Raw genomic sequence first — 17,644 nt, forward strand, 5'->3', positions numbered from 1 at the left:
GACTGCAACTCCCATCGTCACTGATCAATGAACCACCGGCCATGCTAGCAAGGGCTGTTAAGAGCTGCACCCAAATAACCACATGCCCTGCTCTAGCAGAAGATGGGAGATCATCGGGAAGATCTCCGATTGCCTCAAATTCTGGGACACCAAGGCAAAGAACAATAAAGAAGAGAAAGTACATATAGGGAAGTACTGGGAAAATGAGCTTAGCATTAAAAATAATTTCTGTTTTCATTGTACATTCAGGCACATTTGTTCTTTGGTTTTGTTCAAAATTTCCCAGACTGTTTTATAAAAAATGATATCCACAATAGTTTAAAATGGCTACAAAATTCAGGAGCAGAACCACTTCAGAATGCTTCATGCATACAGATTATGTAAAAGTTTCCACTATTTCACCTACCAAAGTTTATCACTATTCCTGTCAAGACAAGGAGAGCATTTATTTCACAATGCCTCTAAATAATTGACAAAGCTGGGTGACGGATTAAAAAGCAACAACAAAATAACCCCAGCTAAATGCTTTTATTTTGTACAACCATTATTTTAATTAATGTTCTCTTGGTAATTGCTAAAATCTCAACTCAAGTTGTCAGAGGTTTGATAATGTCTCTTCCTGCTTATTAAGAAAGTAAGACTAAAAATAATATATTTTTTTCATTTCTGGTAGTTTAGCTTTTAGTAGGACAAATATTTTTCAACAAAGCAGAATTACAGGGCCATAGCCTACAGGAAAAAATTGACTTATTTGTAGAATTAAGAATCTCAAACATTTGTAATTTATTTTCAGAGATTCATTTGACAAGGAGGCTACAAAATAAATGAAGTGCAGTCATCTCTCTTTACCCTTCTTCATATATGCTAATAATAAAATTAACAACCTGAAGGACATTCTCCCTCTTATTGCCAAAATATGCAACTTCTATTTCAGTGAAGTATAGCACTCATAAACCCATTATGAATAGGTCTGATGACTTTCTTAGGGGCAAAACAGATGGCCCCGAAGGGGTGGTGTGATGCAGCCCCTGAGAGATCAGGATTGGGGTCACGGCAACTGCATGCTGCAGCCCAATCCAGTCAGCTTCTGCCTCAAATAGGAGCAGAAAAAGTTTGCTTTTATTTGGGGTGGAATAAAGCTGCCCTTTCTGCTGTGGTGGCAGCTTTTCAGCATTTCTGCAGCGCGGTGCATGTAAACAACTGCACTGATAAATGCCATGAAGCTGCACATGCGCTGAATGAATGCCACACACCCATGCTGCGCCCAAGCCGGCGCTTACTGCCAGTCTGTTTTGGCCCAACGTCTTCCTATGCTGCAAGCATAGTAAAGTTTTACCACTCATTTTCTTTCTCAGTATAGGTTTGAGCAGCTAGTTAGAATACAACATCACTCCCATTGATGGGAGTGTTTCTCCTATCAATATTGCTCAAACTTAAACTGTTCTTGAAAGAGATTCTTTCTTGCCTTACGAAACAGACAAAAATATTATATGAACTGATTTAAAAACACAGATAGTTATTTTCCTATTACAGCCACAGAACTCTGTTGTCAACAGTGGACTACTTTATTTATAGAAAAGTTAAGGGTAATCAACCCAAAAAGTGAATCAGGTAAACACTAGGCCAAAATATATGCCAAACAGAATCCTTGATTCTCTCCTGAGAGGAGAGGCAAATTTGACTTGGATTTTTCATTTCCTATTTTGTTTTGTTTTATTTATTTTCCTACATATTTGGAGTACAGCTGCTTTCTCAAGGTTGGCAAGAGAATGTCAGTGCTGCAAATAAAATCCACACTCCCATCTGTGCCAGAAAGAAAATGCTAAATGTCAAGGCTGACCTGAGTGGCATCAACGAAAAGTCAAAATAACTGAAATCTGACACCACACATTTGAAACAGCTGGATTTAAATGTCTGATGGAATAAGAACATGTCTAATATTCGTTAGGCCTCTTAATTTGTTCCTGAATACAGTGAAAGGACAAATAAATCACAGAATTTTGGATTGCTTTGCAGAAGTTGCTCCATCTTCCTTCTTCAGCCACTGATCCATGAGGCTTGTACTGGACCTCTTAGATGGTGCTGTTTGGATGAATTGACTGGACCATCTTGGTATGTTATCTTCTTTCTCCTCTTCTTTCTTGGGAGATTTGTTTTTTAACCAGTTCAACATAACTTTGCTGCTTGCACTAACTTTGGTCTCCTAAAAACACATAAAAATGATGGTGTGTGTGTCACTATTATGAATAATGAATGTAAGTTTCATCTGGAACTGAAGACTAATTCAGTTAACCTCCCTAATACACAGTAATGATGTTTCCTGGAGTTTTCAGAATGTAAGTGAAGTGAAGTATGTTTTGCTGGGGGGAAAATAAGCGTACAATTTTTCTAAAATAAATTATGCAGAATGAAAAGTTGGCTTTGTGGTTGGAGAATGGAACCTAAAGTCTTTTCTAGCCTTACTGAGATCTTTTCAAATAATCCAGAAAAGTCTGATGAAGACTGGTACACATTCACTCTAGTCCTGTTCAGGTGCTTAGGAAACATATTGATATAGCATGTGAAGAGGTGAGTGAGCTAGTCCCTTCCTCATGCGGATAGTGATGAATCTGGGGGAAAATAGGGTTCTCAATCATATGATGGGTCTCTATAATGAAGTAAAAGCTCTCCTATTCAGACTTGTCAGTTTCCATGTGGAAAGAACAACAGAACTGGAGACAGAGGGATGGAGGAGGCTAGCGTGCACCTATCTGTTAAAAATGCTTCCTAAACACCTGAACAGATCTTCTGTGATTTGTGCTTGTTTCCCAATTAATCTGTAACATAAACACAATTACTATTTCACAGAGAAGCTTAAACTGTAACATGAAGTTATCAGACATAATATTAAACACCAGAGATCTTAAGACACAAATGTGGCAGAAAAGTGTTACCAGATCATACCTTCTTCAGGTCCAGTTCAATGGGTACAATGCATTCTGGTGTATTGTTTCGGGAATTGTTCACTATGGTTGCAACTGGATGGAATGCAAGGTTTTCTATGGGATATATAAGCTTAAGTGCTTGTTGTGAGGGTATTTCAGCAAAGTCTAACCATTTTCTAACTGCGTCATCCCCATCTAGGATAGCTGGCATCCTAAAATAAAAATGCAAATGTGGCAAGGGTAGATGGAAATCCCTAAAGTAGTCTATAACATTTAACAAATGACACACACTCGAAGCATCAATAAGAATCCACACACACACACCCCAATCAGGATGGAGATCAAGGAGGGAGAATTTATCAAGAAAAATTTGCATAGATCGACAAGGTCATGCAACAGATTAAGAATAATTAATATGACTGCCATCAAAGACAGCATTAACACAGTGAAAACTGGACACACAAATTAAGTCACTACTAGTGAGATGCTCATCTCTGAGATGAATAATTTTAACGGAACAGAAACACTTTTTTACTTGTACATTTCACCTTCATTTCAATTTATCTAAACATATACAACCACACTAACAAGTATAGAGAGCAAAAAACAAGGCACAGAAAGTGAAGGATTATCTCCAGCTATCTCCTTATTACAGTATGTTCTTCAAGAAACCTCTCTATATTTATTCTCTCTTACCTGTTATGAATAGCGCTTACAGCATTAGAAGCATTTACTGTGATGATGGTGTAGCTGTACAGTGCTTCTCCTCCATTAAGAGGCTCCCAGCAATCGAAAATGCCAGCCATGGTGAGTAGCCTCCTGCTCTCCTTCAAATCCTCATCCTTCACATCAGGTTTACTGAACTGCAGAATGAAGAGATCACATGATTAAAAATTACCTTTAGCAGGTGCACAAATCCTTCCAGAACAAGTGAAACACCACCTCTCTGGATAGATGAACCACCCATCTGTAGTTCTTCTTGCTGGCAATGAGTACCAGCTTGTTAGCCCTTATCTGGTGCATCACTACTTCTAAGCCACAATATCTGCAATTCATCATATAAGCCAAGGCAAGATAGTGCACATCCACATACTGAACTGTTGAACTAAGTGAATCCAGGCCATATTGAACTGTTGAACTGAGCGAGTCCACAAACAATACCATCTTTAAAGTGTTTAGCAAGTAGGTCACACAAGGTTGCAAAGCACTCTCTGACAGCACCCTGTGAACCAAGGTGAGATATGCTCTGAATCACTAAAAAGGTTCCCTTGGATGGAATTCAAAGAACTCAAAGATGAGAAAGGAATATTTCTTCTTCACTGGCATCTTCACTATACCTAAAGTAGGCTCAATATTGAGCGTTTAACTGGACTTGCTCAGATTTGCACTGAGACAGCCACCAAGGTGTGCTCTAGTACATTCTTTCTCTACATCATCACATGAGCTCACTGATCCAGGTCAAGTACTGGAAGAACAAGTGGCCTCAGTGGCACAGAATACCATTTGATAATTACAAACCCTTCCAAATAGAGAAATTCTGGCTACATGCTCTTGCAATCGCAAGATTAGATTACTACAATGTACTGGATTGTGGGGTGGGGTCTGCCTTTGAAGACTGCCCAGAAACTGCAGTTGACTCAATACACAGCTGCTAGGTGACTAATCAAAACCAGGCATTGAGAACACAGATCATGGTCCACCAAAATACTTACTGGTGATGTTTACTTTCAAACCCTTTTATGGCTTTGGACCTGGATAACTTGAGGCAAAATCTTCTCCCACATTTGCATGGGGTTCATCCAGGACCAAGTTCCAGGCTAGTAGCACAGCTGTTTGTTCTAATACATCTATATTCTTTATTCTTCAAAATGTTTGGTGCTTTTCCCCAGCTGCTTGGAAGCAAAGCTTTAGGCTTAGAAGCATCTTCTCCCCTCTCTTCACATTACAGCCTTTCAACCAAGTTGTTCATGTAGGTTTTCTACATGAAGAATCATTATCCAGGCCTGACAATGCTCATACTACAATACCAGAGGGCAACAGGAATTGAAAGGAGAAAGACTGAAAACATAGTGCCTGTGCATTTCATTCTGACAAGCTTGGGAATCATATCGCTGGCTTGCTCTCCTTTTCCAAACCAGCATCTGTTGCCACACAAAAGATTAAAAAAAAGAAAAAAAAAGGGGGGGGGAGAACACTAGTACCTATATCTGACTTGGCTTTTTTAGATAAGTTATTTATTTCTCAAAATACCAGTCAATACCTGTATATATGTTATGCAGAGAACCTGGCCTATATGTATGTGATCTAATGCCTTCAAGCATCTGCTTAACCACATGGAATAGAATGATAAAGGACATACTTTTTGAAGCAAAGTGGACATTAGTGCAGAGAGGTAAAAGCGAGTGTGGACCTTAGCATCAGTACTATTATTTCTCTAATGTTGTACCGTTTCTTGATCATTCTGGGGAAAATAAATGAAATATGGTTGCTTCTGTCCATTACGTTGTTGCCACTCATAATAACCGTCAGCCAGCACCACACAGCGTTTGCCTTTTACAAGGGGTCCCTTTGGAAACAGAGAGAGAGAAAGAGAAAGGAGAAGAAATATCAGTTCATGCAAATAGCAGCTTCATACACATTTAAAAACAGACATTTGTTTTTAACAGACAATGGTAGGATTTAGTAGTGGTTTATATTAGATCCTATCAAGAGCAAATGTGTTTTTATGCAAGCTGCAGAAAAAGAGATTCCACCTCAACATTAGGAGGAACTTCCTGACAGTAAGGGCTGTTCGAATGTGGAACACACTCCCTCGGAGGGCAGTGGAGTCTCCTTCTTTGGAGGTCTTTAAGCAGAGGCTGGATGGCCATCTGTCAGGGATGCATTGATTGAGAGTTCCTGCATGGCAGAATGGGGTTGGACTGGATGGCTCTTGTGGTCTCTTCCAACTCTACAATCCTACGATTCTAGAAGGTTGCAAACAGAGCCTGCTGACATGTCTCTCATTTGTTTTCTATGTAGTCATGAGGAAAGAAACTTTAAATGACTAGTTATACTTGTTGTGACTTTCATGACCTTATAGGGATTCCTCAACATTCATTGTTATCATCATCATCATCATCATCATCATCATCATCATCATCATCATCATCATCATGCTTTATTTATATACCGCTTTTCCAATTATCAAAGCGGTGCACATCAAAAATATAGTTACATTCTGTTTAAAAAAATATAAAATCTACAAATATTAATATACATAAAAACACATCCAAAGATCTATCAGTCTATAAAGTGCAATAAAGTGCAATTATGTCAAGAATAATGACTACAAAGAGTCAGGTGGGTATCCTAATTGAAATAAATGTGTCTTCAAAGCCTTCTTGAAGGCATCTACAGTGGAGGAGGCTCGAATTTCGTCAGGAAGATTGTTCCTGAGAGTCGGTGCTGTCGATGTATATGACCTCTTGTGAGTTGTTGACAATCTCACTCTCGGACATTCTAATAGATGTTTTCCTGATGTTCTGAGAGTGCGGGACGGATTGTGTGAGAGAAGGCACTCCTTCAAGTGAAGGTTCAGTTACCATACTATACTATGAATAATTTTTTAGCTAGAAATGACTTCGTATCTTTAGGCTGACAGGGGTCTATATTTGCAGAAATTTTCTGTAGCATTCAGTGGTATTTTCATGTATCAGCTAGATTTGCAGCAGTAGGCTTTCATAGCATAAATATTTTGAAGTCTTAATGTTATGTCACCTCACTGAGGAGGATAAATACAAAGGGGAATCTGCTGTGTGTTTATGCTTCATCCCTTGCTTGCTGCAAATTAGATGGCCTTGTTTAATACAGTGATAGTGCCTCGTAAATGCCCTATAACTGCACTAGGCTTTTGTGCAGCCAAAATTAGCCTCATGGAACTGTTCGTACATTATGGTTTCTGAATATCTGAGGTGAAAGGACAAAAATCCCCTCCAATCCCCAATTAGCATTCTGCTCCTTAATGGGAGTTTGTGAGTGTTTCAGTTATTTTTCAAAGCTCACTATTACAAGTAGTACAAATCCAATTTAAGAAATGTTGTTGTTATATGCCTTCAAGACATTTCCAATCTATCACAGTTTTTTGTTGGGAAGATTTATTCAAAGGAGGGTTTGCTTTTGCCTTTCCTCTGAGGCTGAAAGAGTGTGAATTGCCCAAGGAAAGTGGGTTCATAGCTGAGCAAGGATTCAAACCCTGGTCTCCAGAGCCATACTCCAGCACTCAAATCACTACATCATACTTCCTTGCCATTATTGTTATTAATAACCTTATTGGCAATTAATAGATTGCCTCTGTCCTTATTTTTATATTTCTGTTTTTGATGTTCATCTTTCTAAGGAGCACACTATATTGTATTTCCTTACCAGGCTAAAAGAAAGGGTCCCCTTTCCTGTATTTTCAAATGTATATTCTAATACTAACCCAGCCTCCAATCACCCAGTGGGATGAGATTACAGGCCACATTCTAGTGACCTCCCAGGAGTCTTATTTAGCTTTTACTTTGGGAATTATGGTCCAAAAAAGTAATGTTTACAAGCTCTGGATTGGAACCTGCACCTATAACAGAGAAATACATATAAGGACAGATAAGGGAGGATTCTTTATTGTTCCCTGGATTTGGCTTAATCATGTTCAAATAGATGAAGGACAGGGTTGCCAGATTAGAACTGAAAAGGGCTCCTATACCTTTAACAGTTAAAAAACAGGATATAAGGAGAATAAGGTAAAAGAGTTAAAACATGATATGATTTAGGTATCTGAAGTGTATATTAAGATAGGATACCGTATAAATAAATAGAAACATATCTTTTATGCAGAGAACAACTTGTATGACATTAGATAGTAAATTTTATCAGTAAATAATGAAGATCAATACATTAATATTGTAATAATGTAAAGCTTAATGTATTGGTTGGAAAGAGATTTATACAACTATGGATATTACACCAAGTATAGTATGTTTTATTATGTGGAGATATTTAATTTTTTAAAAAACCCAAGCAGGTGTAAGAAAAGGGAATTTCAGCAGGTGTTGCTTGTTACCTGGCTTCATGAGAAGCAACACCTGCTGAAATTCCCTCTTCTTCACAACCATTATAAAGATAAAGGAGCATCAGTTATATTTACAAACATAAAAAGGAATCTAGAAAATGGAGGAGGAGTGGACAGCTGAGCATCCAGAGCAAGAAGAAGTAGAATTCGACTAAGTGGCCCAACCACACTGGCCTAACAGCTGTGTTAACAATATTTGAGTAGATTCTTCCATTCTGTCAAAAACAGCTATAATACAAGAAATGAACAAGATCTTAGATATTAACTTGAAAATGACACCAGAAAGAATGTTATTGGGGAAGTTTGAAGACGAACTTAATAGAAAATATGGGAAAGTATTGATGTATATGGTTACTACCGCTAGAATTTTATATGCCCAAAAATGGAAAGCTAAAGAAGTTCATAAGGTAAAAGAGTGAATAAATTATCTATATGATTCGTTGGTAGTGGACAGATTAACTTGTATAATGAAAAATGATTCAATGGAGAAGACCTCTATAGAATGGGATAATGTGAGAAAGTATATAAAAGAGAAGTGGGGGAACCTCCTGATTATAATTGATGATGGAAATGGATAATATCAATCTACAGCAGTGAATAATTGAATAATGGAAAGAAAGATAACCTAAATTACATGTAGTGACAGTTGATCAATCTAAAGTGACTGAAAAGGGTTAATAAAGTTATATTTGAAGAACAATTTAAATGATAGATAAAAATAAGATGTGAAATGGTTATATAAGCGACTCTTAGGGGGAACTAGTGGTAATAGGGGATTGAATAGGAAAACATGTCATTTGAGATTGAGTAGCATTGTAGTGATAAAAGAGTCTAAACAAAATGTAGAACATAGTTTTGAGATTGTAAGCCTGAAGGCAGGAAAATGTCTAACTACCAAACTGTAAGCCGCTCTGATAGCCTTTTGGCTGAAGAGTGGGGTATAAATACTACTACTACTACTACTACTACTATTATTATTATAGTTATGTTATAAGAAAGTAGACTGATCTCTGTTTTTTTCTAATGCTGGTGGTGCAAGTCATATGAATGAGAACAGAGACTGACTGAAAAGAGAACAAGCTGGGACTAGGGAAAGTTAGTAAGGGAAGGAACAGCAAGGGAGAAGAAGATGGTGAATGTAAGTGTGAAGAGTGAAAGCATGAAGGGTATGAGAGAGGCTAGAGATAGAGGCTGAGAGAGGAGAGGAGTGGAATGAAAAATAGGGATTGGTTAGGAGACAGGGTGAAAAGTAACAGTACACGTAGTGTGTAACTAGAGAGGAGTAGGAAAGAAGATGGAGGTTAGGGGAGGGAAGGGGAGAGGGAAATTTCCTGGTCCAAATGTGATGATTGGTGCATTCGAGATGTGTAAGGAAAAAGCTTATATGATGAATGTTTGTGATTTGTAAATATATGAATTTTATTAATAAAAAGAATTTTTTAAAAAGCAGCTGCTTTTGGTGGAAAGAAGGTACAGAAAGAAAAGAAGGATAAAGTTTCCAATCTGAACAGTGTTTTCTTATCAGAGTGGTGTCTAGGGCAGAAATGGGCCGAAGGTTATTTTTCTCTGAAGAAAATATTAATCAGAACAAATCTTTTAGTGAGGTTTATGGACCTCCACTTGCACTATTGTATTTCTAAACACCTTCCACACAGTCAGGATTATTTGTGTTTATTGTAACCTGCACAGAGACCAAGCAGCAGGTTATCTCAAAGCTGCTCTGTCAAGTGTACCATGTGAAATGCTATCACCTGCTGGGCTCTTCCCTTACAGAAAAATCAAGAGGCTGGGTTCACAGCATGCAGTACAGAGTTATTTACATCTGGTGAAGCAGGGCAACTGTTACTGATGCTTCTGTGGAAAAGCTTCCATTTTTGTGGGAGTTTTTACCTGGTTCAAAAACATGAATGGAATTGGCATGGCAGGGAAGAAACCAAACATATTTCAAATAAACAAGAACTAACCTTGTACGAGAGTTTCTCCATCATGGTATCACTACGGCAATTGGCAGTGTTGTACTGCATTTTAGATGGGTCAGATTCCTTGAACCAGGCTGGAACCAGCCCCCAACGCATGGCCATAAGCATACGCTCGGAAGAGCTGGCATCCTTTCATAAAGCATAAAAAGAAAGAAACCCTGAGGGAAAGTATCCACAAACACACATAAAGACTGCAAAATCTATGTATGTACAGAGCTGATGGGGACAGCACAGAGACTTTTTAAAGCACAAAAATCCTGCTGCTGTAGGAACAAAGTACAAAAGGGGCTCAATCTAGAAGCCCCCCTTCTAAATCAGCAGGATTTTTATCTTTCAAAAACTGCACACACAAGCCATAGTTATTTTGCTGAAGTGTGTTTTTTATACCCATCTGCACATGCAGCTTCCCATCCAACCAGGGATACGTGCTTCCACATGCATCTCTCAGCTAGTGAAAAGCTATACCATATTGTGCCCTGGGTTTTTTTGCTGTGGAACTGACAGGTTCCAGTCAAGTCAGTTGCTGAACGCTGATTAGAAAACCAAACCACAGTAATGGTAATTATCAAAGAATCATAGAGTTGGAAGAGACCACAAGGGCCATCCAGTCCAACCCCCTGCCATGCAGAAACTCCCAATCAAAGCATACCCAACAGATAGCCATCCACCTCTGTAAAAATAGTTTAGTTCTGTTGGGATGAATATTTTCCATGTATACAGAGTATGATTACAAATACTACAGCGAAACAAAAAATGCAAGGAAAATATTCAAGTAAACATGACATTAAATATAGCTAAGCAAGTCACATTGCAGCAGAGCACATTAAATCAGGTTATAAATAGAACAATTAAAACATCATTTAATATAATAGCTGAATTGCTAACAATAATTACCTCCTCTCACAGTCAAGAGGAATTGAGTTCTAGACTACTCTTTAGTTTGTAGCTACAGTATTAATTAGGGGAGTAGCTAGACATTTAAAAAATGGTTCTCTGTGCCCTCGAGAAGCCACATACCTGCACTTGAATAATCACTGGACAAAGCCACTTATGCATGTCTGCCTAGATATTATTCTTACTGCGCTTAATGGTACCTTTGGATTATGCAATTAGGGCTCTAACTTAAGACTGCATTTGGTACATCACAGATGAAGGATGGAAGTAGTTGGGCAGGGACTCCCATCATTGATATTCACTGACTATGCTTGTTAGGAATTATGGGAATTCTGGCCCAACTTCTGCAGGACCACATATTTCCTACCCCTGTTATAAACAAGCGTCTTTAAAATGCTTGCTCAGGAGGTGTCTCATATCCTTCCAAAAATAGACCATCCATTTTTTTAAATTTATATACCGCTATTCCAAAGATCATAGCGGTGAACAGCAAGTAAGCTAATTAGCAAGTAAGCTAATTTGCCCCCAACAGTCTGGGTACTCATTTTAGCGACCTCGGAAGGATGCAAGCCTGAGTCGAGCTTATAGCACAAATCACCACATTATAGCACAACTACCAGGAAGTAAGCCCCATTGAACATAACAGGATTTACTTATAGGTAGACATGCATACCATTTTAATATTAAATAATGTTTAAGTACTGCTCTTGTGAACATTTTGTGGAAGTAAGCCCCAGTAATAGAGTGGCACTGTACTCTTAGATTTGTAAACATGGATCACACAAGACCTGCCCACTTCAAGTGTACCTTCTACTCTTTATATGAGTCATTTCTTCCACTTTTCACAGTACAGACAATTGAAACATACCAAGGGGTTTCACTTCTTCATTTTGACAAAGTTTAGTCAAATTTACTTTCATTGCTACTTCTTGAGTGACTTGTTTTCAAAGAGTTAAAAACAAGTGCTAAAATAGTCTTATTGCCTTGAAATTTTAAAACACATATGCAGTGCTAAACATTAGAAAATACTATGTTCCTAATTCAATAATCAACAGATATCTCTTAGTTAATGGTAAAAAGCACTGAAACCAGTTCATTAATTATTATAGTGTAGAGGGGGTATTTTATGGTATGAGCAGGGAGGATGCCTCACCCCCATCTTTCAACCACATGCCATCAATGTAGTATAAGCAATGTTTGACATCCATGTTGCAAGAGTAGTATCAAGAGTAGTATCACTGAATACAAACTCAAATATTTCAAAATGTCATAACTTTTTTTATTCTTGATCTGCAAAGGCAACAGTTGTGTATCTTCTGAAGTCCTGATTGTTAATTTCACTGTAAATTAGAAAGCATGCTTTAACTGCTAATACAGTCAGTCCTCTGTATTAGCAGGTTAGCCATCTGCAGATTGGATCATCTATGGATTGCCCTGCCCTATTATCGTCAACTGCGGCACATACCCTTAACACAGGATCGGGCAACCTATAGTTTTCAAGCTGTTGGATCTTAACTCCCACTGTCTGCAACAACTGGCTATGCTGGTTAGGGCTGAAGGAAATTGGAGCCCAATAATTTCAGACAAGGTAGTTTCCTCAATCCTGTTTTGATAATACAGAGGAGAAACACAAGGAGCCTCGCACTTTATTACAACCTCATCTCACTGTTAAAACCATAGATGATGGTAATACTGGTCTTGATGACTTGAATGAATGTTTATTAAAGTTTGGTCATATGTGTAAAGCAAAAGTTGCCAAGTGTCTTATTTTGAGGCATACCTCCTCTAAACGTCTCTTTTTTTCTAAAAGATCACAGAAGCATAAAATACAACAGATGTCTCTTACATTAAAATGCTTATGCACCAATGAATTTCATACAGCAGACATCATAGTTCCTCTTATTTGTGGACTGTTGATCTCATGGTCCTAGTTAAGGCACAGAATATGAATGTAAAAACACCAGAAAATAGAAAAGTATCCCCATGAACAATTATTCTAAGCAGTATGCAACATCAGACTAACACATAATTTGAATGTTCACCTTTTCAATGTGCTTTCGGGAGAGGAGCACAGGGTTGTTAGACTGTGGGCTCTTATTGTAAGATGGGCTGTACTGGTCAGCATTTTTCCATTCAGGGTGTCTTCTCCTCCCTTGGGTATCAGAGTATGCACAGGCACGACGGATACGATCTGCTCCTAGAGAAACAGCTGTGCGACCACACATTCTTCAGCAGCAGCCTATACATTCAAAGCAATGGCCTACAGGTCTTGTTGGGACTCCAGTCTAAAAACAAATACATAGAGGGAAGCCTTCAACCAGCGGCTTTAAAGTCAGAATGCTCTTGAGTTGACTGTCTCATGTGCAACTTCATTTAAAGTACAATACACGTTCTCCTCACAGCACTCCCACAGTGATTAACAAATAGGTAATAAAGTTAAAGTAAATTTTGTTTCAGAAGTATGTATTCACAAGCAGGCTTCTAAAGATGATTCCCACTTTGGGAGAAGTACATGTGGGGCAAAAATGTTGTTGCTCGATTATAACTTCAACCAGGTTTAGCCAGCAGTGGTAAGAGACTATGGAAGTGGCTGTCCAAAAATATTTGGAGAGCCACAGTTGTCCATCCATCCCTGTTGTACACAATGACCCTGTACTTTCAGACAAGGGGGCAGGGAGATCAAGGACTTCAGAACTCAAGGATATTAATAAGGCCAAAGGCCTGACTAATCCAGCATCCCATTACCCAGTGTCCAACCATATCCTTATGGGAAGCTGATGAGCTGAACATGAGGGTAATTTCACCTTCTCACTGTCATTTCCCAGCAAGTGGTATAGTGGGACATGTGGTCTCTGATTTTGGAGGTAACATACAGCCATCATGGATTTTCCTTGAATGTGTCTCAAACCCCTTTTAAGAATATCTGAGCTGGCACTTATCACACAATGCTGCAACCATATGTCAACTATCTACTGTGCAAAGTTATACAAAAGCATAATTAATTGTCTGGGGCATAACAGAAAATTGAAAATCTGTCATCTCACTAATATAGACTGAGTATCTCTTATCCAAAATGCTTGGTGCTAGAAGTATTTTGGGTTTGGGACATCTTTGGATTTTTGGAATATTTGTGTGTGTATTGAGACATCTTGAAGATGGGACACAAACTTAAACACAAAACGCAGTATTTCATATACATATAACCAGAAGATAATTTTATAAAATATATTAAATAATTTTGTACAGGAATCAAAGTTTGTACAGTGAGCTCTTTGTTTTGGCTAGGGTTTGGTTCCAGGACCCCCGTGGATACCAAAATCCATGGATGTTCAAGTCCCATTAAATAATCAGACAGGTCATAGGCCTAAATTTACAGGACCTAAGCAGAGCAGTGGAGGACAGTGGGTCTTGGAGATGTCTCATCCATAGGGTCACCATTGGTCAGGGTCAACTCGAAGGCAGTTAACAACAACAAATAGTAAAATGGTGTCCCATATTTAAATGGCAAAACTAAGGATTGCTGTTTGGATTTTAAAAAATATATATTTTCAAGTCATGGATAAAAAATCAGTGCATATGGAGGACTGGCTGTATACACTGAACCATCAGAAAGCAAAGGTGCCACTATCTCAGCCACCCATGTGGACAATCTGTGGTAGTTTGGGATTTGGGAGTATTTCAGATTTCCTGATAAGGGATATCAACCTGTAATGTCAAAATGTTTGAAGGCACTAAGTATGCACTTACTCACAGTTTTAAGATAGAATGTTTTCTATTTTCTGTGACAGATTTCATGGCTTAAGCATCAGTCAGATTTCCTATCTCTAACCCATTGTTCTGTTTACCATCTGGCATAAGAGTGCTGGAGAAACCTGAAAGTCTGCACACCTTTCTGTGACATCCTGATCCTAGTAAATGTACTGCCTTAATGTGCATCTCTTCCATCTTAGAATCTTACAGTTGGAAGAGACCACAAGGGCCATCCAGTCCAACCCCTGCCATGAAGGAACACACAATCAAAGCATCCCTGACAGATGGCCATCCAGCCTCTGTTTAAAGACCTCCAAAGGAGACTCCACCAAATACTAATGGAGTGTGTTCCACTGTTGAACAGCTCTTACTGTCAGGACGTTCCTCCTAATGTTGAGGGGGAATCTCTTTTCCTGCAGCTTGCATCCGTTGTTCCAAGTCCTATTCTCTGGAGCAGCAGAAAACAAGCTTGTTCCCTCCTCACTATGACACCCCTTCAAGTATTTAAACAGGGCTATCATATCACCTCTTAACCTTCTCTTCTCCAGGCTAAACACCCCCAGCTCCCTAAGGCATGGTTTCCAGACCCTTCACCATTTTGGTCGCCCTCCTCTGGACATGCTCCAGCTACTCAACATCCTTTTTGAATGGTGGTGCCCTGAACTGGACACAGTATTCCAGGTAAGGCCAGAACAAAGCAGAACAGAGTGGCACTATCTACTCGCTATACTTCTGTTGATGCAGCCTAATATCATATTAGCCTTTTCACCTGATTCACGTTCAGCCTGAGGTCCCCCAAGACTGCTAGATCTCTTCTGCATGTATTGCCTTCAAGCCAGGTGGCCATTCAGCCAGTTTGGAGAGAACCTTTTCAAACCTCTTTCTAACAGCCATTTGTTTCTACCACCCTGAATAATTAAGAGCAGCCAGCAAACTATAGAGACAGCAAGGCGTGGTAGTTTGAGTGTTGGACTAAGGCTCCAGAGGCCCTGGGCCTAGGTCTGGAAAACCCACAGGTGACCTTGGCAAGCCTCACTGTCTCAGCCTTAAAGGAAGCAATGGAAAACGTTCTCTGAATTAAACCTGCCAACAAAATGAAACCCAACCTAGGATAAGAAGCCTTCACGTTTTGCATCAGGAAAACTTCAGTTGGTGTGGAGGCAAAGCAGGCATGCTGGGCTCCAAGGAAACATCTCCTTTGAATTGCAAATGGACATCAAATTTCCCTGGCTTCAAGGCAGCCCTCCCTAGCATCTGAACTAGGACCAGGACCAGGAAATGCACCCCTATGGCTAACACCTTCAATGTCTTAGTCCTGTTTGCCAGATGAAGAAGAAGAAGAAGAAGAAGAAGCCAGTGTGACTTCGAAAGCTTGCAACGTGTAATTGTGCGTTTTGGTTGTCCCCATAAAGGCATCACTGTTTGGGTGTTAAGGGAGAGAAAAACTGACTGACTGGCAGATGAAAATAACTGCACTATACGACGAGACTGATGCTGCTGCTGCTGCTAGAAGAAATGGAGGACACCCCGCCCTAGTAATAAAACACACCGGAGGAGGAGGAGGAGGAGGAGGAGGGCCGCCTGCCTGAGGGAGATGGAGGCAGGGGAGAAGAGGGCGCCTTGCTCACCTGCCTGGAAAGGGACAAGAAGGTGGGCCTGACGGCGGGGAACCGAGGAGGAGCCCGCCTGCCCGCCCGCCCGCCTCTTCTTGACGTGAAGCCTTTGCACGGACGTTAAACAGCTCAGGCTCCCGCCCTTTCCCTGGAGACAAGGAAAGCAAGCCTCCTCTTTGGGTAGAGCTGAGGAAGAAGGGCTCCCTCTGGCTCGCTCGCTCGCTCCTTGGCGCCTCCTTCGCCCAGCTCCGGCCTGGAAGTGGCCTAGGCCCCAATAAAAGGCCTCGTCCTCCTCGCCTGGCTAGGCTCCCTGGCCCCCCTCTTTGGCTCCGGGGTGGAGAAAAGAGGCCTCCTCCTCCTCCTCCTCCTCCTCTTCCCTCACGCAAGGCTGGGCCCAGGGCCTTATAAACAAAGGCTGCAGGCCTCCTCCTCCTCCGCACTGCAGAAATCACCCAGAAGAAGAAGGGGAGGGCTTTCATGGCCGGCATCCATAGGGGCTTTTGAGGGTTTGGGGGGCTATGCGCCGTGTTCTGGAAGCGTTTCTTCCTGGCCTTTCCCCAGCATCTGTGGGATTTCTCTGAAGATGCCAGCCACAGATCCGGGCGAAACGGTAGGAAGAAACTCTTCCAGAACACGGCCGCGTAGCTCCCCAAACCCACAAAAATATGTTGTAGTTGTTGTTGTTGTTGTGTGCCCTGGAGTCCCCCTCACCTCATGGCGACACCACACCTCCAAGGCCCCCTGCGCTGCTTGGAGGAGGCCCACCAAAATGGTGAAGGGGCTGGAAGCCATAAGCCCTATGAGAAGGAGAGACTTAGGGAGCTAGGCGTGTTTAGCCTGGAGAAGAGAAGGTTAAGAGGTGACATGACAGCCCTGTTTAAGTACTTGAAGGGATGTCATGTTGAGGAGGAAGCAAGCTTGTTTTCTGCTGCTCCAGAGACTAGAAAATGGAACAGTGGATGCAAGCTGCAGGAAAAGAGATTCCACCTCAACATCAGGAGGAACTTCCTGAGAGTAAGGGCTGTTCGACAGTGGAACACACTCCCTCAGAGTGTAGTGGAGTCTCCTTCTTTGGAGGTCTTTAAGCAGAGGCTGGATGGCCATCTGTCGGGGATGCTTTGATTGGGATTTCCTGCATGGCAGAAGGGGGTTGGACTGGATGGCCCTTGAGGTCTCTTCCAACTCTACGATTCTACTTCCCTCAATTTTTCCTAATATTATTGTCTTTTCTAATGATTCATGTCTTCTCACAATGTGGCCAAAGTATGATAGACTCAACTTAATCATCTTGGCTTCCAGGGCAAATTCAAGCTTGGTCTCAGGAATGACCAGTTATTCGTAACCACAAAGGAAGACAAGGCACCACAAAATGAGGGAAAACAGACTCAGCCT

The 17,644-nt window shown here is 40.4% G+C and overlaps 1 protein-coding gene across 4 annotated transcripts; it reads right to left on the reverse strand.

The window, feature by feature from the left end:
• Nucleotides 1–1,542: 1,542 nt before the first annotated feature.
• On the reverse strand, nt 1,543–16,800 carry LOC149321434 (abasic site processing protein HMCES-like). Of its 4 annotated transcripts, none has more exons than XM_089521571.1 (7): nt 16,705–16,800; nt 12,932–13,174; nt 9,981–10,124; nt 5,371–5,490; nt 3,621–3,787; nt 2,944–3,136; nt 1,543–2,203 (listed from the first exon to the last, which is right to left on the reverse strand). In XM_089521571.1, the coding sequence occupies exons 2-7, from the start codon at nt 13,112–13,114 to the stop codon at nt 1,991–1,993; spliced, it is 1,020 nt and encodes a 339-aa protein (XP_089377697.1). In that variant the 5' UTR covers nt 13,115–13,174; nt 16,705–16,800; the 3' UTR covers nt 1,543–1,990. The 4 variants fall into 4 exon arrangements, with proteins under 4 accessions (XP_089377697.1, XP_089377687.1, XP_089377707.1 ...); XM_089521561.1 differs by lacking the exon at nt 16,705–16,800 and adding an exon at nt 16,268–16,614; XM_089521581.1 differs by lacking the exon at nt 16,705–16,800 and adding an exon at nt 16,090–16,132.
• Between the last annotated feature and the right edge of the window lie 844 nt (nt 16,801–17,644).

The sequence above is a fragment of the Sceloporus occidentalis genome, unplaced genomic scaffold (assembly GCF_023333645.1).
Source record: "Sceloporus occidentalis isolate IW3139 unplaced genomic scaffold, rSceOcc1.0.p SCAF_1, whole genome shotgun sequence".
Lineage (NCBI taxonomy): Eukaryota > Metazoa > Chordata > Lepidosauria > Squamata > Phrynosomatidae > Sceloporus > Sceloporus occidentalis.

Excerpts from the sequence above, each read along its gene's own strand:
- LOC149321434 (XM_089521571.1), bottom strand. The coding sequence starts at position 13,114 with ATGTGTGGTCGCACAGCTGTTTCTCTAGGAGCAGATCGTATCCGTCGT. Across the intron at positions 3,137-3,620 it reads GTAAGCGCTATTCATAACAG|GATGCCAGCTATCCTAGATG; the intron begins GTAAGAGAGAAT and ends TTTTTATTTTAG. Across the intron at positions 2,204-2,943 it reads TTGAACTGGACCTGAAGAAG|GAGACCAAAGTTAGTGCAAG; the intron begins GTATGATCTGGT and ends ATGTGTTTTTAG.